Source organism: Halichoerus grypus, chromosome 12 (genome assembly GCF_964656455.1).
Source record: "Halichoerus grypus chromosome 12, mHalGry1.hap1.1, whole genome shotgun sequence".
NCBI classification, from domain to species: Eukaryota; Metazoa; Chordata; class Mammalia; order Carnivora; family Phocidae; genus Halichoerus; species Halichoerus grypus.
This window is the reverse complement of record NC_135723.1, coordinates 11,059,712-11,085,113: the sequence shown is the minus strand read 5'-3', so window position 1 is coordinate 11,085,113 and position 25,402 is coordinate 11,059,712. Positions and strand designations below refer to the sequence as shown.

Below are 25,402 nucleotides of genomic sequence, written 5' to 3'. Positions count from 1 at the left end.
GTCAGTGTCTCGCCAAGGGGCCCCTCCTGAGTGGCAGGCTCAGGACGAACTTCATCTGTGACGTGATGAAGGTCAATCCACGGAACTGCTCAGCCTTTTGTGGCACTGAAGGGCCCCCCGGGGTCCTGCCCCAGGACTTCTGGCAGGTGTAAGAGCTGAGGACGGCCCCTGGATCGCCACATGATTCCAAACGCCAACATATGTGGGCCAACACAGCCATGAAGTGCTAAGGTGAGAGTTATACGTCTATCTGGTGTCCAGGGAATGGAAACACCTTTGTGAAATGAACTTTCAAAGGAAGCGGTCTCTAGACAGGCCCTGAAGGGTCAGTAGAACGTGATGACAGGAGGAAAGCATGGAATGATTCCAAGAGGCACAAGAGCATGAGCAGGGTGGCCGAGGCAGTGGCCAGGGGGCCAGGCTTGCCTGTTGGGACGACTGCGGTGGGCTGCCGGGGAAGGGGGCACTAGGCCAGGGCGCAGCCGACAGCCAACTGATTTTCCCTAGAACACGATCTCCTTGAGCCTCGTCTGTCCGTCCTTCTCCTGAATGGCCTTCAAGCTTCTCCCTGCTCTCCTTCAATCAATGCATTCCCGAAAATTCAATGAATAAAATCAAATAAAATTTTTTAAACACAATAGTGCTTTTCTCACCGCTGGTTTCCAGTTTCCCAGGTCACCTCCCAAGACTAAATTGTAGAGTCACAGTCCTATTAGGCCCGAGAGTAGTCAAGATTCACTAGCAAGAGTCAACCTGGAACCCTAAGGATTATCCCTAAATTTATACCACTTTCAGCAGAGTGAGTTAGTAAGCTTGCAATAACTCCTTCAAAACCAATGGATGTGGCTCACAGTTTGCAAGCCATAAACATGACCTCTGGATTACTGAAAGAAAACCTGGATCGTTACATCGAATTTCTAATAGAAGGACAAGAATAATCATGGAGCTATTCTGAAGCTCACAAATACCAGCTCTGCAAAGGTTTGTAGACTGTGTCTCCCCGCTCCCTGCGTCTCCCCGCTCCTACAGTTCAAGACTATCCATGGATGAAGCAATATACTTGGCAAAGCCCCCCAAGTATGACCCAACATCAGTCTTTCTGTCTAAGCAGTATAATTTTCAAAAAACAACGATACACCAAACACTGCTGATTGGTTCATCGACTGTTCTCCGAAGCGGTAACAGACAGCCTGGATGAGAATGGAACGGTGTGTGCTCAGGAAACTGTCACTGCCTACGCACTGTGGTCGACCCCGAACTGCTCATCTGTGCCTTGTAGGCATTTTTGTCTTTCACAGTCTCCAGATGACACTCCAACAGGAAGACAGACGTGAGCAGGTGCACCTATTAAATATGTAAAATACACATCTTCTCTTCCACTCGCTTAGAAGATGTATTTCTAAGGGCTGTAGAAAGTCACCTAATATAAAGACAGACAGGTAGGGAAAAAAAAAATCTTACTTTTTTTTTTTTTTTTTTTTTAGCACACAAGAATGCAAGTGGGCTCGGCACATCAGCTCCCCACAGAAAATAAATGTAAGCAATTAAAAATTCAGTTTCTTTTCTTTAAGCTAATTCTTCAGGTTTTGCTAATTAGCAACTAATAGTTCTGTCATCTGAGCTGGGAAACATACGGAAGAATACCAGTGGTATGTTTTCAATCAAAGCATTTGCATGAAGGAATGAATCACATTTTCCATGAGGGATTACTACTGCGTGGGAGCAGCTGGGCGCAGAAGAAAAGCATCTTCACGACCCTAAAACTGTAAAAAGAGACCTGAAGTTTTAGAAAAGGGGACGTCCTTCTGCTCCTCGTCACAGAACCAGCAGGGGCCCTATGTGGCAGGACTCACGAATCTGAGACGCTCCCCACAAAACCTCCTGCAGGGACAGTCAGAAAGGGAGACTCCTCGCAGGAAGGCAGAAGACAATGAAACAGATGTTTTCCGTAACAGAGAAGAGAATAAAAGTTAAGCGTCGGCCAGGGTACAGGAATGCTTTAACTATTATGTCACCTGCCTGTGCAAGTTCCTAAGAGAATACACGCCTGGCAGTGAGTGAACTCGGAGGTGATGGAAGTCTGAAGTATACCTGGCTACCCACAGAGCAGGGGCAGCTTAAGACTGCTGAGAAATCTTCAGGCGGGAGAAGGGGGTCCTCATCCTGAGTCCGGTACAAGAAACTCAGGTCTCTGAAACCCAGCGCCTCCCACACTCTTCCCAGTCACAAAGCGCTGGTGATCCTACAGCCGCCCGCCTGTCAGCATCACCCCACATCTGAACCGTGCGGCTTAACCCCCTACTTTCTTGCCTTGATATACAAGCCCTCCACAGCGACCCTTCAGGAGAGAATACCCTCCAGTGCCCCCTGTGAGGATTTTATTCCAAACATATGTTGTGAATGTTTGAAGTGCCCGCTATCCCTGGTATTTCTTTTTTCTTTTCTTTTTTTTTTTTTTAAGTCAAACCCACAAAACCTAAAATACTTTGAATCCAGCCTAAGTGCCATTTGTGAAGACACAATACTGCATACCCAAGGATAATCAAGTCTTGTGCAATAAAAATTGTACAGATGTCCTTCTGAGGGTAAAGAAACAATTTTCCCTTTTCCGATCTTACAGGAAGCCTGCCCACACGTTAGAAATACAAAGTCAGTATATATAGAAGCACAAATTAGGCATCTTGGAAAGTCCACATTTTCCAACCACAGAGAAATGAAGGAATTCCTGGGAGTGTTCCCATGCCCAGCTACACTGGATTGGAGGAGTCTTTTTTCTCCAGAAACCTGGTGGAGTTGGCACACGATTCACAGGAAAAGGGAACAGCCTACAGAGATGTTTCTGAACCTTGAGCCACTGAAGGTCTGCAGCAAAGTTGTGTTTTGAGAGTTTCGCTGCAGGACTGACAAGAATGTGATCGAACTTGCATGCCTTGTTTTAAAAAGACCGCACTTTTCTCATACACTAAAAATTTCTGGAGGACCTATCAACTTCAGCATTGTGTTGGTCATTCATTAGCTTTCCCTGGATAATTAAATCCAGAGAAGGTAGACAGATTTTATTATAAAGTACCAAAAAAATACTCATTATACTGGTAGAAGACTAAAATATCCAATAGGGTTCTAGAAAAAGTAGAGTTACAACCTACCTAACTCCTTGAGGCTTGGTTTAGGATATCTTTAAAATATTTCATATGGATAATTCTGTAGATTTCATTTTTCCACATATATTAAGTTTGTATTTGTTACATACATACAAATACATACACGTATTTAAAAGTTTAAAACTTCCCAAAGTCATTTAAAAGCTTTAACATTTCTTCACTTACAAAATAGAAAAAAAATATAGTCAATTCACTGAGGTTCAGGGAGAAAGGTTATGTTCAGAAGACCACCATACGCAGTGCTGACTACACCAACCCTCTTCCTAAGGTTTACAGTCCACTCGATCTCTAATCTGTTTACAGAAGACACAGATCTCAGGGAGGCAGAGAAATACACAGGACTGCAGCAGTAACAAAAACAGCTTGGTTGTTTTGGAGGAGGTGGTGGTGATGGTGATGAGGGTAGTGATGGTGGTGGTGATGGTGGTGGTAATGGAGGTGATGGTGGTAATGGTGGTGATGGTACTGGCACTGTGATGATGGTGGTAATGGTGGTGATGATGGTGGTGGTGGTAATGAGGGGGGTGGTGTTGGTGGTGATGGGGGTGGTGTTGGTGGTGATGGCAGTGGTATTGGTAATGATGGTGGCGGTATTGACGGTCATGGTGGTGGTGTTGGTGCTGATGGGAGTGATGGTGGTGGTGATGGTGGTGGTGGTGATGGTGGTGGTGGTAATGAGGGGGGTGGTGGTGACAGTGATGGTGGTGATGATGGGGTGGTGGTGGTGTTGGTGCTGATGGGAGTGATGGTGGTGGTGATGGTGGTGGTGCAATGAGAGGGGTGGTGGTGACGACGATGGTGATGGTGGCGATGACGAGGATGGTGGTGATGATGGTAATGATGGCAGTGATGATGGAAAGGAAGGGACAGGAGGATGTGGAGGCATAGGAAAACAGGTGCCATAATGATCTGAAGCACTCACCATGAGCCAGAGATTTTACTAAATACCGTATTTGCATCATCTCACTTAATTCTCAGGAAAACACCACGGAAGAGCAGTCACATTATAACACCAAATAAATGGTTAGGAAATGATCCTTAGAGGGGTCAGCACACTTGGCCACGCCGCACAGTCACTACATGGCAAAGCTGGAGCTGGAGCCCCATCCCCTAAACAGTAATCCAATCTGTGTGATCTCTAGAACTCCCCACCCATGTTGTAGATGTAAGGATCTCATTCACTTATTCATTTATTTATGACCAATTCAGGGAGTACATTGGAACGGTGGGTCAAAATGGCATCTGCCAGTTGGTTATAGGCAAGCGTCCATAGTTCGTCAGTCATCATGCAGTTTTAACAGTGCCTTGAACAATACAGCGGGGAAAGTTAAGGAGCATCCAACGTACTGGTCTATGTCCTCTAAATAGAACAGTTCCAAGCCCCGCTAAGAGCTCTGCAGTGCCCTGAGCTAATTAATGTCGAGGCCCAAGGGATGGGTCACAAACGCACGCTGCCAAGAGGTGCCAAGGATCCCAGGTGTGCAGAGAGCCTATCTCTCAAATGCAGGGGAGAAGAGTCAATGGGCAAACCGTTAGAAGAAATGGACCAAGAACAAGCTGCAGGTTGAATGGCACAGAGAGAAAGTTAACGATCATCTGCCTACTTCCATCAACCAGAAAAGAAGTATTCATCAGCTGTCCTGCCCAATTACATACCTCAATTATTAGTGGGCATCTGGAACAGAAAGCAAAACATAAGTATGAGATGGGAAAAGTTTGTGTTCACACATAAGGATGAAAACAAGGCAGGGAACTTGTGGTAAATAAACTAGACCGATTCTTTTTAAAAAGTAAATATACTCAGGGAGTCTTAAAGTAGGGAGGAAGTTCGCAGATTCCCTCACATCTTCTCCACGGAGCTCTCTAATAGAGACCCGCAAATAAAAATACAATATAGAAAACAAGAATGTGCTCAGAGAAACATCCTGCCAACGCTATTGTAAACTCTCACTCCTAAAAGAAAATGAAATAAACTTTAACAAAGACAGAAAAAGAAGTGAGCACCTACCTCCTCCTCATTTCTGGATCTGTAGAAACAACTGTAGCAACAGGGCTGAGAAACGCTTTTTAATCAGAGAAGCTGTAGCCTTTTTTAAAAGCCTAGAAGAATCCATAAAACCTTTTCCTCCATGCTTCTGACCACTTAAAAAAATAATGTACCTTCCATTTCTACCAACAATGTAATCTGGTCGGGGAGAAAGCAGTTGCTGAGACGTAAGGCTGCTCCAGGCTCTTTGATCTGCACCCTGATGAGGGAACATTCCCCTCTGCTACAAGTCAGCTAACGAAGGGATGAAATTAGCTTTTATCCTGGGCACTTTCTTGAGGGGGAAAAAAAAAAAAGGCACTAATCAGCTGTCCTCGCTAATCAGTCATCTGGCTAATGACCTTTTGCCTTAAAACACTAAAATTTCTGAATGATGTGGAAAAAGGGAAACACAAACCAGTCCCCCTCTCTGGAGCTCAATGGATCATCTGGAATTGGAGCCGGGAAGGTTAAATGGCAAGTCTGTATCCTGGCAAAGTGATAAATCTGTAATCAAGAGCTGCAGCTTTGGCACCTCAATGTGAACTTCATTACTTCCACAACCAAATTATATATTTTTTTTAACTAGAAACAGGCCACAAATAAAGTCAACCATGATACATTTTTCTTTGGAGAAAGCCATCATATATTTGTATCCTGAGTCCTAGTGAATTACTTAAACTTTATTAGTGCTGGAAAAGGAGCTTCCCATGTTTCCGGTCTGCCGGTTAGAGAAGAAAGTAAAACGTGTAGAAAATTCTTCCACATTTAAGGAATTTAGCACTGATTTGCTCCAAAGGAGTTCGTTCATTCTCAACAAGTAAGCAAAAAAAAATCATTCAAAATGGGGATAGATGTTGTTCAGGAATTCTGCCAGTGCAGCCCACTTTAATAACTACCCCCATCAACCAATTTTGCTCCTGCAGTGTCTACCTGGGTGGAAGAAATCTGGTTCTCGTTCCCAGCAAAGGTCCATGTGGATTAGCCACAGATGGACACCTTCCTGAAGGCTGCCCCACAGAGGCTTGGACTGGCTTAGAGACGTAAGAAAAATGGCTCTCTCTAAAAAGAGGAAAGGATGGGATGTAGGAGAAGAAAAAACAAAACAAAACTGGAGAGTAAATTAAACACTGGTATAAATTAATACCAGCCCGATAATTCATACAGCGCGCCGGCAGCCCTCCGCGGCTCCCGGAACCAGGGTGATGGGGCAGGAACCACTTACGGTAGTGAGGCTCCATGTAACCGTTCCGGGGGTCCATGGCAAACACGGCCCCGCGGTACGGCACGGAGGGCTCGGCCAGGTGTGGCAGGGACCCATGGATCTCCTTCTTGATCAGCGAGGCCCTCTCCTCACTGGATGTCGAAGGCTCCTCGCTGATCTTGCCAAGCCCCTGGACACTCTGTGGCTGCATGGTGACTGCGTTTCTTCTCTCTCTGTGATAGGTCTGTCCAGGACTTTCATCCTCTGAAGAAAGAAGGAAAATGGAAGCTCTGTGAGCCACTTGAAGGAGCAATCCAAGAACAGTCAACAATTAGGTCTCCCTCTCCATCCCTCCTCCCCAAAAGAAGCCCTATTTCTCATTCTTGGCAACTTTGAAAGCTACACCATGATGACATATTCCGCAGACAACACTGCTTATGAATGAGGGTCCAAAATACAAATCGAAGGCCTAAGGGGAGCAGGAAATGAGCCTATTAAGTTGAGATGGAGGGGGTCAGCAAATTATCATCACCAGCTTACAAGTGAATCTGCCAGGGAGGCTTTTCATTAGGGACTTGCCAATATCCCTGCAGGTTCCAAGTGGAGCTGCAAGTTTTGCCAGCCTGAGGCCACGGGTGTCCAGCTTCCCCCTGCCTGTCCCTCAGCTGGGCCGCTCAGGTATCAGGCAGCTGGGACACCCACTGCGCCTCTGGATGATCGGCGGGTCGAAGGACCTAAAGTGATCCAGAAGTTTTCCTGTTTTTGTTTTTTTTTTAAGTCAGATCTGTAACCCACGGGTTTAGTGGAGCTAGAAATGGGACACAAGACCCACTAGTTACAAGGGGTAAAGGTAAACCTACAGTACCCTTTGCAAGACACTTCTTTCTGCAGCCCATAGAACAGAGCCAAGAACCAAGAAGCAAATGGGGTAAGACTAATTCCCAGAGCAAGATGGCTCAGTGGGCGAGGGAGGATCAGTGATGCAGACACAGGCGCGGTCTCTGCTGGGGTCCAGACGCTGCTTCACACACTTACGAAACAGCTTGACAAAATTCCACATACATTCAATATTCCAGCTTCCTAATACTTCCGTTCCCTTTGATCTGTAGGAACTTCCCATCTACCCATTAGGGCTCTCTGCAAATGTGATTAGATGACTTTTCTAGAATAGCAGATCAAAGAGCCCATGCATAAAATTAAACCGAATGAGTGATCTGAACCCACAACAAATGGGCCAATTCATCTGTTAGAGTCATACACACATTCTGCATTACATACTCCCAAACAAGCTCTGCATTTCATCAGCAGACTGTGTTCTGGAAGGTAAGTGCTGATGGAAACAAAGCTGTTTGGGCACAGCTCAGACATCTAATCTGAGAATGAGGTCCCATTCTTGATCTGAAATATACATATATATGTAAGTAATAATAGCGTTGTACATGTTGGATGGACAGATTTTGAGCACATCTTATCCCAACACAAAAACTGATCTTCAGAGTATTTCATAAAGCAGTTATATCTGGCTGAGAGCCCCTAAAAAAAAACAGGAAAAGTATGCTTTAGCAGTTTCATGGCTGTTTGTACAAATTCAGAAGCAAGGATAGTTATAAACACGGGCAAGCACGAAAATATAAACTATAGTCACGACTACATTTTGTGATACTAATAACTTGAACTACCCAAAGCCAGGAGCAATTTTAACCGTTCTGCTTGTGTCTGGGATTGGAAGAAATAAGCAATGTTTTGTTTTGTTCTCTTTTTCAGTCTAGCAAATGACTTGCAAAACAGAATAGACAATGAGGTATGCTTTGGTCTTCACAGTGAATTTGCTGACTACTGCTGGATAGCTACGAAACATTATTTAGCATTGTTTTGTGCAGATCTTCACCACCAAATCTTGTAATTATGGGATAAATGATGAGTTTAATCTATCAAGTAACTACTAAAAAGGAAAAAAAATGGGTGTAATCCCACATTTTCACACATCGATCTTTACAAGAGCAATTCAAACCACGCTTTTGCTAATTTAAAAACAAAGTACCAAAAAAAAAAAAACCCTACATTTTTATTTTCCCTTCTGACTAATACTTTTAGGCACCACTCCACCCTCGTACTTCATTAGCAATAAAGTTGCAGGCTATAGAATAAGGGTTTGCAGTTATGTAAAAGCAAAAGGGTGTCAAAAACATTAAAACTCTTAGTCTGTTTTATAAAAATTCCTATAACCTACCAATGGCCAAAGTCATATTTTCCACTAATTTGCGCCTCTATAAAATCTTTATTTCCAATTTCAACCTGAAGTGAACTTGTAGCACTTAGGTGCAAATTCTGTAGAATGGACCTTCGTCTGGAGAGCCAGAGAGTCCTCACCAAGAGCCACTGCGACACATAATTAGCATTCTCTGGTTAAGATGAATAACCAAGCTCCACTAATCTGTTCCAAGTTGAAAACAGGATTCCCTTGACTTAATCTTCCTAGAAGAAATTAACTTTTCTTCTCTTAAACCTGCATCCCTATAATAGAGTGAGTTTCTTAGAAGCCGAGCCTTTATGATGAGCAGTTGAATCCAACTTCACAAATAATTGAATAATTGGCATGGTCTAACCAGAGTCCTCCCAGGTCCCCCCAGCCTCCTGGGAGAAGGAAGTAATTGGTGGGGCGGGATGGGTGGGTGGGGGGGGAGTGGAAATGGGGTGTCTTTTCAGCTAAGTGATTTTTTTCACAAGTACTAAACTTTAATTATTTTCTTACTGAGAGCTAAACTAACGTGTGTGAATACGAAAGTTATAACGAGAAATAAGCAACGCTTAAACCCTTAATACGAGAAAAAATTGTAACTAATTGCCTTAGTAAACGGCAGGCACGAAATTTTTGAGCGTGGCAACTTTCATCAGACTGACTTTTACAACAGTCGACGCTAACACGCTCTTACCTAACCTCCCCTCCCCTCCAAAAAATTCCAGTAGACAGATATTTCATGAAGTTTACCTTGTGTACTAAGTTGCTCCTGACGGGCACTCAGATCAAAACCTGACAGCGCACACACTCCAGGATACAGACAGTCTGAGGCTGGGGAGCACGCTCTCCACAGCGCAAAGGAAACTTTCCAAGCAATATTCCTGCCTGCTCTTATAAATTTAGCAACCCCTTCAGTCAGCCAAAAGACGAAAGCTGTCTAATCTTGTTCAGTTGTGCCGAGTTGTTCAATAAAGTTTGAGAGTCAGTGCAGACAGGCAACGCCAGGCCAAATTATTGACAGAAACATACTGTCCACCATGGCAACAAGCAGAAGTCGGCTGCAAAAATGTAAGCAAACAGCCCAGTGCTCCAGGAGCATCTGCCAATGGACTTTAACGGCCAAACACAAGGGGACTGTTCGTGCTTCTCTATGTTCAACAGCTGCTAACTAGGGGCGGGGGCGGGGGGGGTCACACGGAAACATGCAATTCACTAAAAAGTTTCGGGGAAAAAATTATTTTAAATACTGTCATCATAATCCCCCTTTTGTACCTCCCTCCTTGTGCAGATCCACATTCTAGTGGAAGTTAACAAAGTCCTGCCCCCAGATGGAGAGCTGCCCAGCCACCACATTTTACAAACTGTCCCAGACTTTCCAAACTCGTCCAAAGGCAACCGACGTCGAGTCTTCGTGCTATGACCTCTGAAAGCTCGAAAGTCGCTTCGCTGCGCACGCAGCTTAGACCATTCACAGTAAAGGCTTGAAGAAAGTGCGCTGCGTGAAGCAGGACTCGAACACACACTCCTGGGCACGTCCTCACAAACTCCTCAGATAAAAATTTCAGACAGTTCTTCCAATATAAAAATAAAACCCTGCACTGCATCACCGACTAGGAACACCCCCTGTCGCCCTAGCAAAATAAGCTGATTAGGAGCTCACGGTGCATGCACGTGGCTGCCTTTTTTTTTTTTTTTAAATTAACATCGACTTTTAAACTGCTCCCTTAAATCCCGTTTTAACACCATCACTCCTCTCTTCCCCCAAGACAAGAAAAGACACAGAGTATAAGACAACAGGCAATACTTACAACTCGGACCCCAGGCTCTGGTTAGCTACTTTCTGCAAACTTCTCTTGGTGGGCTTTCTCTAGTGTGCAGACCCTCTAGGAACATTCTCGGTGTCTCCCTGCCTCCCACTTTCCCTCTCCCTCTCCCAGACGGTGCTGCTCCCATTAGATGAATTAAAAGTGGTTGGAGCCATGCTAAATTTAACAAGCTCATTAGTATTCTTTCTGAGTGCTTCCGAGTGAACTCTCTCTATTCAAGCCCCTCTCTCCAGCAAAAGGGTCAGGCGGCTAATCATTAAATCAAACTAATGTCACCCTATCACAATCAGCCCGAGAGAAGGAGGGTTTATTATTTCAGTTTATGCTAAATAAACGGTTTTACAAATGGTCCCCAAGCAAGGTCAACAGCAGCTTCAATTACAAGACAAACTTAACAAGAGTTGCTATAAACCAAGTACTCTGTATTGACTTAAGAACAGGCTCAACTCCACGTATTACCACTAGCAGGGTTGTACAGGAATGCATATTGTAAAATAAAGGATGGGGGGGGGGGGCTTCTTTCTTTGCCAGAATTTGCGACTGCACAACGACTCCTCATTCACCTGTCTCCAACCAGCTAGCCGCTCAGCTCAATTCACCCCACACAAAGGCTAGAGCCCAGACCTCAATGGACCGAGTGAAACATGTTCAAAACTAGGCTCTCTATTGTGACTGAATTTCTTAACATCTTTTCAAAAAGCGGAGAATGCCTTGAGGCTAAAGGAAGAAACAGGCTAATGGTGAATTGGGAATTCTGAGCAAATTTCAGAGCCCTTTCCTCCTAGCTTTTGAGGTTGAAAGCAAGCTCTTTCCTTTCAAGTTTCAAAGTCCTTTTTCCTCCCGCAGTGTCACAGAAGGATTTGAAAAGAAGGTAATTGTGCTCGCAGTCTCCCTGATCAGAGCTTACGTCCTATTTCTGGTATTTCGGAATACTTCTTGCAATAATAGTGCATATAGCTCAATCCCTTAACCGGCCTGCACTCTGCAATTGCTCATTAAATGAACAATTGCGGGTATAAAATGCCTTTTATGTTCAAGGTCTGGATATAAGATAAGCATTCTAGGACTCTAAATTTGGTTTACTAAGGAAACTCTCCATCATTAAATTACAAAACTGAAGTCAGAATATCAGGCTTTCCCAGAAAAGTGGCACTCAGATTTCGGTGAGCCCAAAGGAGAGGCGGATGGGGGTGGGGAGGGGAGGAGGCAACAAAATGTTAAGGGGGCGGGGGCACAAAAAAAGACTGGATACTCAGATTTCTAGCCGAATGGGGCTTCTAACAAGAGAATAATATTTCCATGCTTAAGAAAGTCTGAGTTTGTGAGACTGCACCATTTCCATACGGAATGATATAATAAAATCATCTTCAAGTGTATTAAAACATAGGTCTGAGGCTCGGTCAATATCTAGATGACTACACCTGACCCCTCACAAGCAGACGCGGTCCCCTTCCTTAAGCAAAGAAAGACTCCTTCAGGGCCACAGAATGCGATCATCTCTGCCATCTCCCTGGATCCCCACAACAACCTGTGGGACAGGGGACCAGGTCCATGAACAGGTTGCCTGTTTCCAATGTGGTAAACGCGCAAGGAAGGGATGCAAGAGGCCTGACCAGGCCACACGGCGCTGTTCACAGGAGGGGAGGTCTATTTGTGGACAGGGTTTGGGAATGATACCTGTATGCACTCCCAGGCCCCCCCCACCACCACCGCCAGAAGAAAACAGAAAGTAATCACAGGTTTACGCACAGACATTTTCAAAACTCTGACACTCCCCCACCAGGGTTTTATGACTATAACCCACTCTTGGGAAACACACAGGGGGCCCAAATGACAACTCGATGGTGAGACGTCCGACCTCAGGGAGTCGGTACCATGGAACGTGCCTGCCGCAGGGGCGTGAAACACACGCACACCCTGCACCCAGCCGCACCCCCACCCCTCGCATGCAGAGGCTCAGCCAATGGCGTCTGTGCATTCCTGCAGTTTTCAATGTGCTTCCACGAGCCTGGGGCCCCACCTTCCTGATCTGGGCAAGAAACAGCCCCATTTTCTGCTTTCCTCCCAGGAAATTGCCTCGCTGGGTTTGGAAAGAGCATTATTTCATTTTTTTTTCCCTATTATGCATTTGTTGCATCTTGTCAGCTTTATTTCTTTGGTTATTTACATTTCGATGTTCCTTGAATAAAAACCAGCGGGATCCAGGTTCTAAAACCTCGCCTCCCTCTTTCAGAATTCTCCCCATGACTTGGACCAAAGAGAGGCCAGAAATGAAAAAGAGAAGAGGCTAAGTAGATTCAGAAGCATCGTAGAATTAAGCCGTGAAGGAAGAATAAAGTTGCCGTAGTTTTTAGAAGCATAGTCTTGCCTCTTTGCGCCTAGACGACAGTTATCCCTCAGCCAGGGGCTGCTCCCTAGAATGTCTGGAGCTTGGCTTCCAAAGGCAGCGAGCAAACAATGCCTTCTCTAAGAACATTTCCAGCGCCCCTGGGGTCACACATCGCCCTTGTGCAGCTACACATACATCTCCCATTGACAATGACTGATGACAGAGGGAGTGGCCCAGATGGATCAGGAGAGAGCGCTCAGCTTTGTCTGCAACCTTTAAACCAACGGCAGGGCCTGCAAGACGAGGCCAGCAGCAGGATTTGAAGCTCTGGAGAAATTCCAGTGGCAACCCTCCCTCCAAGATTACCGGGTAGCTCGCTCTTCCTGCTTTCTTCAAGCAGGAAGTCCCAGGTGAAAGGAGAGAAAGTAGAAAAGGCTGTCCATCAGAGGCGTGCAAGTCCCGTAATTGTTTTAACATATCTAGAGTTCTTTTGGCAAAGATCAAAACGGGGTCTAGATTGACCAGCATCCTACCGGCCCCTCACCAGAAACCACTTGCTCCAAAGAGCAGGTTGGTGCTCATAGCCAGGCTAATTTCTCACCTCCCTCCCCGCTACTCTGCTTACAAAGCTCCATGCAACTTCAAAAGGGGCGCCTGGGATAGAAGAAGTAGGCAGGGAAGGCAAGATGACAATTCAGATAAACTTAAGAGGCCAACCCAGCGATGGCTGTGAGCCCCACTGCAGCCCAGAGCTCTGAGGGCACACGCAGCAAGCGGCCTCCTGCCTTCCCTAAAGATGATACGATGAGGGCTCCTTGCCCATCTGGAAAATCAGGAGCCGATAACACACTATCAGCTTGTCTGAGGCCTCACCAAGCATGCCCCGTGGCCTCCAGGGTTTCCACGCCCTCTCCTCCATGCCTCGGAACCCTCACCAATCCGAGGTCAGCACCCCTGCTCCCCCTGGCTCCTGGGCGTCGGTGACAGGGACAGCTAAGTGCTCCTGTGACTCGGCGAACTCTACCCAACATGCCGGGGCGTTTAAGTCCCAACCCAAACCCAGCGGTACTAACCAACTTCTAATGTTCCAGATAGACAGCACTAGCCAAGTCCCGCCTACACCAGGGAAGAGAAAACAGATGAAACGGGCCCCTGAGGGCCCCTGCAGGCCGTCCTGTAAAAGGGGGGAGGAGATCTTCCTTCGTTTCCACGAGCTTGTGAAGACCCTTCCTTGAATTAAGAATTCCGAAATGTCATGAAGCTTCTTCTATTAGCCTGCTATTAGTTGCCAGTCACTGCTTACACAGAGTGAGTTAATTAGGGACATCAAAGGCAGGACAATAAATTCTCAGGAGGGCCACATCTTTTTTTCCTTCTGCTTAATAGCGCATTTATGCCTATCTGTGAGTAACAGTCTCACGAACATTGAGGTATTAGAGATTTGTTGGAGAACTTGGTGTTCGTCTTTTAGAAGCAAAGAATAAAGAGTCTCTCTCTCTCTCTTTGCACCAACAGACGTGAGCCGTGGAGATTCCATAACGAGACCCACAACCAACCGTTTAACAGGAACAATGAAAGGCCTGTTCACAAGGCCAGAGTGTGCAGGTTGTTGTTGGTACCCGCCGCGGCCTCTGATGGGACCGGTCCTATCACTCGGGAGATCCACCCCAGCCTGCCTAGCGGGAGGACTCAGAGCCTCCTCCGCCTTTAAAGGCATGCAGGAACATTCTGGCAGCACTTTGGGATGGCGGCTTCCAGGTCTGCACCCCTCCTCCCCCTCAAGATCAAAGTCCCATTCTCTAACCTTTCTACCATTTTTTAAATTGCAAGAATGAACACAAACTTAACTGGCTTCATCTGGTGTGTTTATGTTGCATGGTTTTTGTTTTTAGAAGACTGCATAATGAGAAAGCCTGAGCATATGGCGGTATTATATTTTTAATAAAATTTTAAAGACCGCGCTTACTCCATTGCAGAAATCAGACCCTCCTGGAGAGCACATTTAAATATCAAGAGAATATCATTATTGTCCCGAAATGAGCTAGAGGCTCCATCCCTATGAGAAGATTAGGGTAGGGGAGCAGAGCTCACCTTTGCTGACTTAGCTTCTGGGCAAGGCCAGATGGTGCTGGGTCCAGTTTCGATAACAGAAGCTCCCTCCACCCACCACCCACTTTGACCTCAGCTATGAAATGTGCATTTGAGAACCCCAAATCAAAGACCACATTTCGATTCTTCACAATTTTACCACAGGTAAGGCATGAGATTGCCTTTCCCAGCCTGCTTTACCTAGCCCCAGAAGTCTGCAACTACGTAAAACATTTTCAAGTCATGGCTCAGACACTGTGAGTGAAGCAGGAAGGACCATAAAACGTAATCCCCCCAGGGCACATCTTCACGGTCACAGCTAACACACGATGCTGTGGTACCCGCTCCCCCAGTCAGGTAGGCACGGTGGACACCAACCACCCATCCTCCCTGCATCGAGACTGGGAACCAGGACACAAGTCAGACCTTCCTCCTGACATTGTTCCAAATTTCCAGGCCCCTTCAGGAGAACCTAACGTCCCAACGCCGAGGGAATGGGTTTTTGTTGTTGTTGTTGTTGTTGTTGTTGTTGTTTTTCTAAGAAGTCCCAGTAAAAGCGATTAAGGAAACAAAAGACCAGATTCATTCACCTTCCTAAAGTATACATATTTCTGTTTTCACTCATTCTTCCTACCAATCTCTTTTCTCAAAAGCCTGCCAACTTAAACTACAACCATGTACCAGTTAATGACAGCTAACATTTACTTCCTATGCGGTAGGAAGGGCTGCCCCTGTCTCACTTTCTCGTCATCGTAATTTGATTGCAAAGGCAATGTGATTATGCTCATTCGCTGGATGAGAAAACTGTGTGGCACGGGGAAGCTTGGTTACTTTCCCAGGTCACACAGCGTGTTCTCAGGCAGAACCTGGAGCCCAAGGACTGAGGACACCAAAGCCCACCCTTAAATATTTGGCTACTGGAACTCCCGACTCAGTGATAAGAAATAAAAAATAAACTTGTATTTGAATTTTGGCCCAAAATTAAAGTTTGCATAAGTCTACAAACTTCACAACCACCGAACTCTGCTGCTATAGGATGAAAGCAATCATAGAGAAGACCTAAATCATTGGGCATGGCTGTCTTCCAATAAAACTTTATTTATGGACTGTGAAATCTGAATTTTTATGTAATTTTCACACATCACATTTAAAATCTAACAAATCAGGGGCGCCTGGGTGGCTCAGTTGGTTAAGCATCTGCCTTCAGCTCAGGTCATGATCCCAGGATCCTGGGATCGAGCCCTGCGTCTGGCTCCCTGCTCAGCGGGGAGCCAGCTTCTCCCTCTCCCTCTGCTGCTGCCCCGGCTTGTGTGCTCTCTCTCTCTGTCAAATAAACAAATAAAATCTTAAAAAAATAAAATAAAATCTAACAAATCATTCTTAGCTCTTGGGCCTTACCAAAATAGGTAGGGTACCGGATTTGGCCACAATGGAGGCTAAGTACTACCCTAAAGGACTATACATACTTTCGACATAAACCTTACACCCAGATAACAACTGGGAACATTCCAGTAAAACTGTAAAAGCAATAGTATTGAGTGTTAGGAGGGAGACAGAGAAAGAATCATTTTCTCATGCTATTAAAATATTTCCATAATTGGCTAGATGTATCACATGAGTCCACTTCTGGGATGCATCTTAAGGGGAAAAGTAGCAAAGAAGACAATGATTTATATTCAAGATGTTCATCACCGTGTTATTTATAAGGAAAACATGTTAACAAAATAAATGCCCATTATCTTATATGATGGAATATCATGTTATTAAATATAGGGCATTCAAGGATTTTAAAGAACATAGAACTTCACCGAGTACAGGCACCGCTCTGAGGCCTCCATGCCAGTCCTATGAGGTGAGTGTGATTGTGATCCTCACTGCATACGTACAAAAATTGAGTCACACTTGTCCAAGGAAGCATAGCTAGAAAGTGGCAGGGGCTAAGTTAGAATCCAGAGTCCACTCACTTACCCACTAGACTACCATGCTTCCAAATCTCTGGAGGAAGGGAAGGTAGGAGGAAGAGAAATATATAATTGTTTCTATACAAAAGTCCTAAATTAAAAAAAAAAAAACAAAAAAAAAACCTTGAAGGAAATGTACCAAAATAGCACGAAAATATTTCTATGGGTTATTTTTTTCTATATGTTTCTGTATTTCCCAATCACTTTGGACAACAGAAATAGCTGGTTTATTTTACTTCTTACTTCCATCACAGTATGACCTTTACAGTAAACCTCTAGGGAAGTCCAAATTAAGTTCGCATAGGTTGAAAAATTATCCCACACATTTATCTCCTGAAGGCTTGTTTTAAATTATTTATCCCACCTCTTAAAACCCAAGTGCCTGGCAGGCTTTTCTTACACCTATTAATAACTCTTTACGCTGATACTGGGCTGTATAGAGGTTTCAATAAACTTGTTTATTTAAAATATGATGATTTTAAGATTTATTTATCTACGTAGTAATCTCTACCCCCAACGTGGGGCTCAAACTCATGACCCTGAGATCAAGAGTCACACGCTCCGTCGACTGAGCCAGGCAGGCGCCCCTAAAATTATATGATTTTTTAAAAAAAGATTTTATTTATTTATTTGACAGAGAAAGAGAGAGAGAGCACAAGCAGGGGGAGCTGCAGAGGGAGAGGGAGAAGCAGACTCCCCGCTGAGCACGGAGCCTAATGCAGGGCTCCATCCCAGGATCCTGGGATCATGACCTGAGCTGAAGGTAGATGCTTAACCGACTGAGCCACTCAGGTGCCCTTATATGATTAATTTTAATTATTTCATATCGATACACAAGTGCCTTCCAAACAATACCTAATGCTCTAACATCCCTCCCTGCCACACTTGGTCACCCAGCTTTCATCAGGCCATCCCGAAAATGTGTAGAAGGGAAACTGCATTACAAAGGATCATTACTATCCTGGCTCTTGCTTACATTTACTGAGCACTTACTAAAAGCCAGGCTGTGTGCAAAGTGCTCCGTCTCCATTAATCCCACTGAATGCTCACAGGCCCATAACGTATGCAGTATCCATTGCCCCAGTCACTCAGGTAAACATCCCGAGGCTCAGCAAGTTTAAGCAACCTGCTTGGAGTCATACTTCAGGTAAATGGCCAAATCGGCATGACTCCCATCTATTATAAAGGACTAGTAACCCCTGCAAAGTCTCTGAAAGCCCTCAGAACACTGATTTGCCTCCTTTCCTTCTATATGTATATGGGAAGATTATCATCATTGTTGAAATTATTCTCCCTCTCCCTATAAAAGTTATCCGGAAAAGATACTCCAGACAGTAATCAAATGACCTATTACCTTTCCACAGAGTTTCTGGGTTCTGAATAGCTAGCTATTCTGCAAAGGAATACTTAATATTGTCTTTGGCGGGATTGTGTTGCAGGCTTGGATGCAAGAAGCAGTCTGCGTACTTGGTTTGCGTTCAAGTTAACAACAGCTCCAAGAGTTAGAGCTGTACATCGTTTGTGGAAAGGGGCATATGTCCAATAGTTAAAGAAGCATATGGTTTATAGAGAAACGGGGGAAACTTGTGCATGGAAGCAGCTTTGCTTGGATTATTTACCAACAAATGAAAGGCCCTTCATGCCGCCCCAGAGCATACTCCCCTCCCACAGGTTGGAAAGGAATGCTGAATGAGTCAATAAAATCAGCGTCACACTAAGCAGAGACCTTCTCCCCAGCGAAAGATGATTATCGAATTATAGCAAATTTAAGAAAGTTTTCTCTTTTTTTTTTAATCAAGAACAAAACCAGACTACTTCTTAAAATGCACTATTAGGAATCGTAACTTTCCTAAAAGTGCCAGATATATTTCCATCCATGCAATATTAAAACTAACAAGCGTCTTTTCAATTTCTTTTAATGATGGGGGTATGCAATAAAAATACAGCAGTGCTTCATTTAGCCAAAGGAGCTGAAGCAAAAAGAACCAAAATAAATAAATAATAAACTTACATGGGCCACTTACCAAAAATAAAATCATTTAATTCAACCTTTTACAGGAGGTGCATGTAGCATTTTGAAAGCAAAAATTCTCATAACACAAAGCTTTCCACTTGAAAATCACTGCCAGGGGCTGGAACCGGGGCAGGATGTTATTTCTTTTTCAATTTATTTTTTAATGTTTGGGTATTAATGACATCAACTGCCATGTCATATAATAAGGCAACATGGCATAATAAAAAGTTAGAAATGCACGTCCCCAGACTAGCCTCCAGCACTTTATCGGTGTGTGACCCAGGGTAACTTAAAATACAGCAGACTGTCAGTTGCCTTACGTAACAGGCAAATAATAAAACTTGTCCCTCTGACTTGATAGGGTTTTCTGAGGGTTAAAAAGTGTCTGAAAAAGATCTATATAAATGATGGCATTTATGAATGCCAGGCCCCACCGCTAATCTCATTATCTGTTTGATAATGACACAAAGCAGGACGGTGGGCTGCAAGTGCCCCAGGACAGGAGCCGGGAGGCTGAGCTCCCCAACTTCTTCCCCTTAGATAAGATGATACATCACAAGTCAGTCCACTCCCCCAAACCACCGGGACGATGCAGAAACGTGCTCCAAACCCCGCCCCAGGGAACAAACCAGCGTGTCTACCTTCACAGCGAACCAGCCTAAACATCGGCAGCGCAGCGTTTCTGCTGTTTCAGGAAAAGATTCATGTTAATGACCTGTAATTACAACTGATCATCTCTTTCACCTACTTCTTTGATGTATCCTGGGTCAGGCTCATAATCAACATTTACAGAGCATGCCTACTTGAAATTTGCATTGAGAAGATCTATCTCTTCTCTCCTTGGTTTTCTAGGATGACTGAAGACACTGGAATCTTCCTAAAAAAACCATTTTTTTTTGTTTCTCCATAGACAATATTTACTAAAAAAGATTAAGCAAATTCCTTGAGGGTGATTGTTGGCAACCCCCGCCCACGGTTTCTGTACTCCCTATGGGCTAAGAGTGTATTTTACAGTTTAAATGGCTGCAAAAATCAAAAGAAGAGTATTTTATGATGCTAGAAAATTATGCGAAATTCAAATTTCAGGGGCCACAAATACACAGCCAAGCTCATTCGTTTTCCTATCATCTCTGGCTGCTTCTGTATGACAAGAGCAGAACGGAGTAGTAACGGCACCAAATGGCCCACTCAAATCCTGAGATTGTTAGTAGCTGGTCCTTAAGGGGGAAAAACGTGCCATTCCTGACTTCCCTGTCTCAGGGCATGCTAGAACACCCACTAGTGAGATGACGGAGGATACCCGGGAAACATACAAAATCAGGCAACGCCATTTTTAAAGAACGTAGTATTGAACGGATGCTTCCAAACCTTAAGATAACTCTAAGGTGGATACTGATGTCACCCCATTTTACAGATGAAGGAATCAGGTTTAGAGAAATGACCTTCCCCAAAGTCACAAGTCAGTAAGTTGGGGATGAAATCAGTTCCCCATGATTCTAACCCTGATAATTTCTATGGTGGTGAAAGAAGGATTCGGGCTTTTCTCATATCCCAGAAGAGAGAACACTTTTCATCTCTTTCCTCTCTCCATGAGCTATGTGCCGGGATAAATAATGAATTTTAAATATAAAATCTGAGGCGTGTGTGACTAAGGGCTGGCCTTCTTATCCAGCTTAGCGTGTATCTGGAGTTGTTTAGGTCTTGCTTGCTTTTTTTTTTTAAGAACAATCACAAAACAAACAAGTACACATTTCTGTCAAAAATGCCACACTCTCGGGGCTCCTGGGTGGCTCAGTCGGTTAAGCATCCGACTCCTGATTTCGGCTCAGGTCATGATCTCGGGGTAGTGAGATCGAGCCCCATGTCAGGCTCTGCGCTGAGCAGGGAGTCTGCTTGAGATTCTCTCCCTCTCCCTTTGCCCCTCCCCTCCACACCCAACACCCCACTCATGCGCACACACCCACACGCTCTCTTGCTCTCTCTCTCTCTCTCTGGAAAAAAAAAGTGCCACACTCTTCTTGGAAGTTAAAGGGGACAGAGACCATTTCCCACACGTGAAGCTATTCGAGGCACCTTTTTTTCTAGCACAAGAAAACGTACCCTCTGTTGAGCCAGGCATATCCCCTCATGATCTGTTTTGGAAGGCGGGATTACCCAGACTGCGCGTACTTTTGCTAATAGGGATGGAGGAGGCACATGCGAGAATCAAGTCGTGAGACTTCCAATTCCCACCAAACTCGGACACTCCTGACCAAATGCAGCCAGGGTTCCCAGAGAGTGTTTTTGCAACTTGTATGAAGAACTGGGTCCAGGGGGGTTTAGGTTTGGCTGAGTCGAAACACCAAGAACATACACTGGCTCAGGATGGCTGTTCTCCATACTCCAGTCATACGGACACATCCATGTCTAGGTCCCCGCATGCCCCAGCACAAAACCTGACCATCTGAGAGGCGTAAAAACCAAAGCTGTTGCCCTCACGGCTCCTGGGACTGTGGTTTTTCTAGACATGGAACTACTTGAGAAGAGAAGTACATCGACAGTGTTGGCACAGTGGACAAGTGGGAAGCGGGCATTGAGAGAAGGTCCTTCAGGTGTTGGAAGGTGGGCGAACAGACCAGGCGGACCTTCTCGGAGGAGGTTTGGGAAAGTCAGATTTTTCAAGAAGGCTGGGCAACCCTCCCCCAATCCCTAGGGATACACCCGACTGAATAACATAGTCTTAACAATTGCTCTGATGCTCCAAAACGCTGCACCTTGGGTTCGAGGGCATCTGCATAGTTCTGTTTGTTTGTTTTGTACTTTTCTTTCTTCTTTAATTCACATCTTGCTGACACAAGTGGAAATTCATATTTCTTGGCAGAAAAGCTTTAACTTTACTGCCAAGCCATGCAGATAAAAATTCTTCCATCCTCATCTCATTGCCTGGAACCGTTCTACTCAAGTCTTTGGGAAGAGCTGGAGAAGACAGCAACCCAAACACATAATCCAGGCAATTTTATTGTGCCTGACAGTTTTGTTAGTTCTACTGGGTCTCTTGAGTCTGTGCTGTAATTTATAGCGGAAAAAAAAATCCTAGTAAGGTCCAGCTAGCAAATGTAACAGCCCTCCCTATAAAATCAGTGCATCACAGTTCATTCAGCAGAACATCAGCAACCACTGCAACTTCAACCCCGACTCAGAGAGAAGTTGCCTCCCCTTGGCCCTTAAGGAGCGCAGCCTCACAAAGCGACAGTAAAGGGAGCTCATCTTTGTCTTCCTTCAGACGCCTGACTGGACTCCTGGGGAGGAGTGATCCAGGAGAGGAAGAAGGAAACACTTTTTTATATTTCCAACCCATCTTCAAATCTACACCACAAACCTATCTTTTCCTGTCAAATAACAGTATTCGCCAATGATGGATCTCCCATCCAAACGCTGTTTCTCTGAAACACTGGCCTCTTTCTGTAATATTCAGACTGTAGTCTTCTGTGCCAACAGCCTCATCAATGACTCCAAAAAAGAAAAAGAAAAAAAAAACACAAAAAAACGAGACAGCCACTTACCTCTACACACCTGCCTTTCCTTTTGCTCTGCTCCTTCTTTGCCCCAAATTGAAGAGTGATCTTCTAGTTCACCCGATTGTCACACACACACACACACACACACACACACACACACACACACACACACACACACCCCCCGCCCCGGTGCTGGCAAGGGATACTCATCCCCACCACCAGCTCGCCTCTTTCTTAGAGTCGCCTCTCTCTGATTTGCCTTTTCTCCAGCTAAGGCTTTGCTGGACCCAACACCGCCTCCATCTGACACACCATCTCTCCTCCGTATACATCAGAATCACGGAACAAATCCTAAGATCGCCTGACCACCACTGTCTTGACCTTGTACGGCTTGCACTCGATGCCTGAAGTTGTCTGTAATGTTTCCAAGAAGTATCATTTGGCCCCCGTAATGGCTTCCTCTCTGGCACACTGATGCTTAACGCTTTTCCACAGGCTGTTCGAGTAACCTTTGAGGATTTTTTTCTATCATTTAAATTTGAATGGTTCCAAAATGTGAATATCCAGGCCATTGTAAATTCATTTACCCTTTTAATGGGGTCTAACAAAAATAATCGCTGAAAAAATCCTGTACACACCCCTGCACTATGAAGCTTTGAAAGGTGGTATTTTGTTTGTTTGTTTTTGTTTTTAAAGATTTTATTTATTTATTTGACAGAGAGAGACACAGCCAGAGAGGGAACACAAGCAGGGGGAGTGGGAGAGGGAGAAGCAGGCGTCCCGCCGAGCAGGGAGCCCGATGCGGGGCTCGATCCCAGGACCCTGGGATCATGACCTGAGCTGAAGGCAGACGCCTAATGACTGAGCCACCCAGGTGCCCCTGAAAGGTGGTGTTTTAATATGGTTGGATACTCCCAAGTTTCAATCCACTTAAGGCTTCTCAAAAGAGGTTTAGTTTTTTAAGTAATGAAACTCCACATTCTGGGAGCAGTTTTTATTAGTGTAAGAGAAAGCAATAATGCAAGATGAAGAATTAAAACCTATTCAATGGACTGTACTCCTTGGTGGGTAAAGCAAATCTGTTGAAAACCTTTTGCTTTAGAGTAACCCCACTATCGAAACCACGGAAACCACCAAAAGTTCTAGTAAAATACTTCCTTATCCAACACGAACCGTCTTGCTGTGTTCCTACTTGAAGGTTTTAGGAGTTAAAATAATTTGCAAAAGCATCAGGGTTTTCATGGGGGCTAGAGGGTTTTTAATTAGTTGCTTTTTTTAAATATCCCCCTCAAAATACATATTCCTGAAGCCCAAACATGGAGCCATTTTTCCACATGAACATTAAAAAAAAAAGAGAAACCAGAAGTTACAGAGCAGCTGAGTTTCACTGATCAGGCATGAAGAGACAAATGTGCCACACAATCTATCATGTCATTAAAAACGGTGCATTTTGGGGTCTCCTTCCCCCTTGTGCCACAGCTGCACCTTGTTTCATCGAAAACCAGCTGCTGGTGACAGCACCTCCTGCTGCCACTCTGCCTCGCCGACCACAGAAAGGAACACCTAAAAATCCCCTTAAAACTGCACAAGTGAATTCTGTCAAGTCACTGAACATCCCAACATTCTGAAAACCTCAACCAAAGACGTAGAATCCAGCCTTGCAAAGAAACTTCAAACCACAGAAAAAAATGCACAACACTGGGAAATGGGTATCTTATGAATCCTAAAACCTCATACATTCCATCTTAATTCCAAGAGTGCAGAGCAAACTCTCACGGAGTCCTGAAGACCGAAGCGCTGTTCAAAGTTCCCGTGACCCACTGCCTAAGAAACTTCCAGAAGCTCCTGTCATTCTTCTGCTCACAAACCCTCCACAAAGCCCGGGGTCTATAAGACCAACCTCGAGCTGCATGGCCTGAATAAAGGCTCTGAGTGTGAGGAACCCTCCTCGGCCTCCGTCGTCCCCAGCCTCTGAGGCTGCACCTGTCCCTGCCCACTGCCCGCCAGGGCATCTCCCGCACCCTCCGTAACCAGCTGCAAATTTGTACATCTCCACCACTAGAACCACTACAACATGAGCTCCCTGCGGACAGGGGCTGGATCTTGCTAGCTGTGTTCTCTCTTACACCACGCATACCACGGGCAGTAGAGAATGAATTCCTCTACGGGTGGGTCAGTAACTGAATGAATACACAGGAGGACTAGCAGGTGCAATCTAGCCGTGATAGGGAAGTCAGCTGCTGTGTTGTCTCCAACAGGGTGCAGCAGGACCATCTACCCAATCGGGGTCAAATCCCAGAGGAAAGGACTCTGGGGTGTCCATGGGGGCCCCAGCAATGGAGCTCCAAGCAACAAGATGCCAGAAATGGAAGCATAGCTCTAAACAGGGGAGGGATGGCAAAGAAGGGGGTGAGGGAAGGAAATGACCTATGGCAGCATTTTGCCAGGGGTTGGTCCTGCCTCTTTATGCCCCTTTTACTGTTACCAGATTATCGATTAAGGACAGCTTGTTGCTACTCATCAGTTGAAGGCTGGTGTCCTTCACTGGCAGATAAAACGTTTAAGGACACCAAAGCAATGAGGATGAAAATAAGCAAACAGACGAAGGACAAGCCAGGGGGACAAACACACTGCTTTTCCACACACTTCCTCTCTCCCAACATCGCTGTCTCATCTCATCAGTAGGTGGAGATTTTTCGTGTGTTCCCTACTCACTTCATGGGAGTTACTGCGGAGATTAAAATTTAGCCCGTACATATGAGAGAAGGACAAAATGATTCACAGTTTACAGAGATACCTATAAAATTGGAAATGCACCAACAAATACTTGGCCCTCCTTGAGACCCTGAATTGTGAGGTTGGACGTGTTTGCAGAATGTATTGATGAGTTTTAAAGAGATACACACAATTGATGGATTAAAGAATAACAATTTGAGAAATAAGCCTTTTTCCTACACATACAGAGAAAGGGGGCAGTTGGGGGAGGAAGGTAACTGCCAATTCCCTGCAAGGGTAGGGCATTTTTATGTAGCACATGGATTTCTTTTTTTTTTTTAA

The 25,402-nt window shown here is 44.9% G+C and overlaps 1 protein-coding gene across 3 annotated transcripts in view; it reads right to left on the bottom strand.

The window, feature by feature from the left end:
• Positions 1 to 25,402, bottom strand: part of GLI3 (GLI family zinc finger 3) — a 286,929-nt gene that overhangs the window by 192,580 nt on the left and 68,947 nt on the right. For all 3 annotated transcript variants that reach the window (XM_078059967.1, XM_078059968.1, XM_078059969.1), the window contains exon 3: positions 6,413 to 6,655. In XM_078059967.1, coding sequence (XP_077916093.1) covers positions 6,413 to 6,655 — 243 coding nt within the window. The remainder of the gene's footprint in view (positions 1 to 6,412; positions 6,656 to 25,402) is intronic.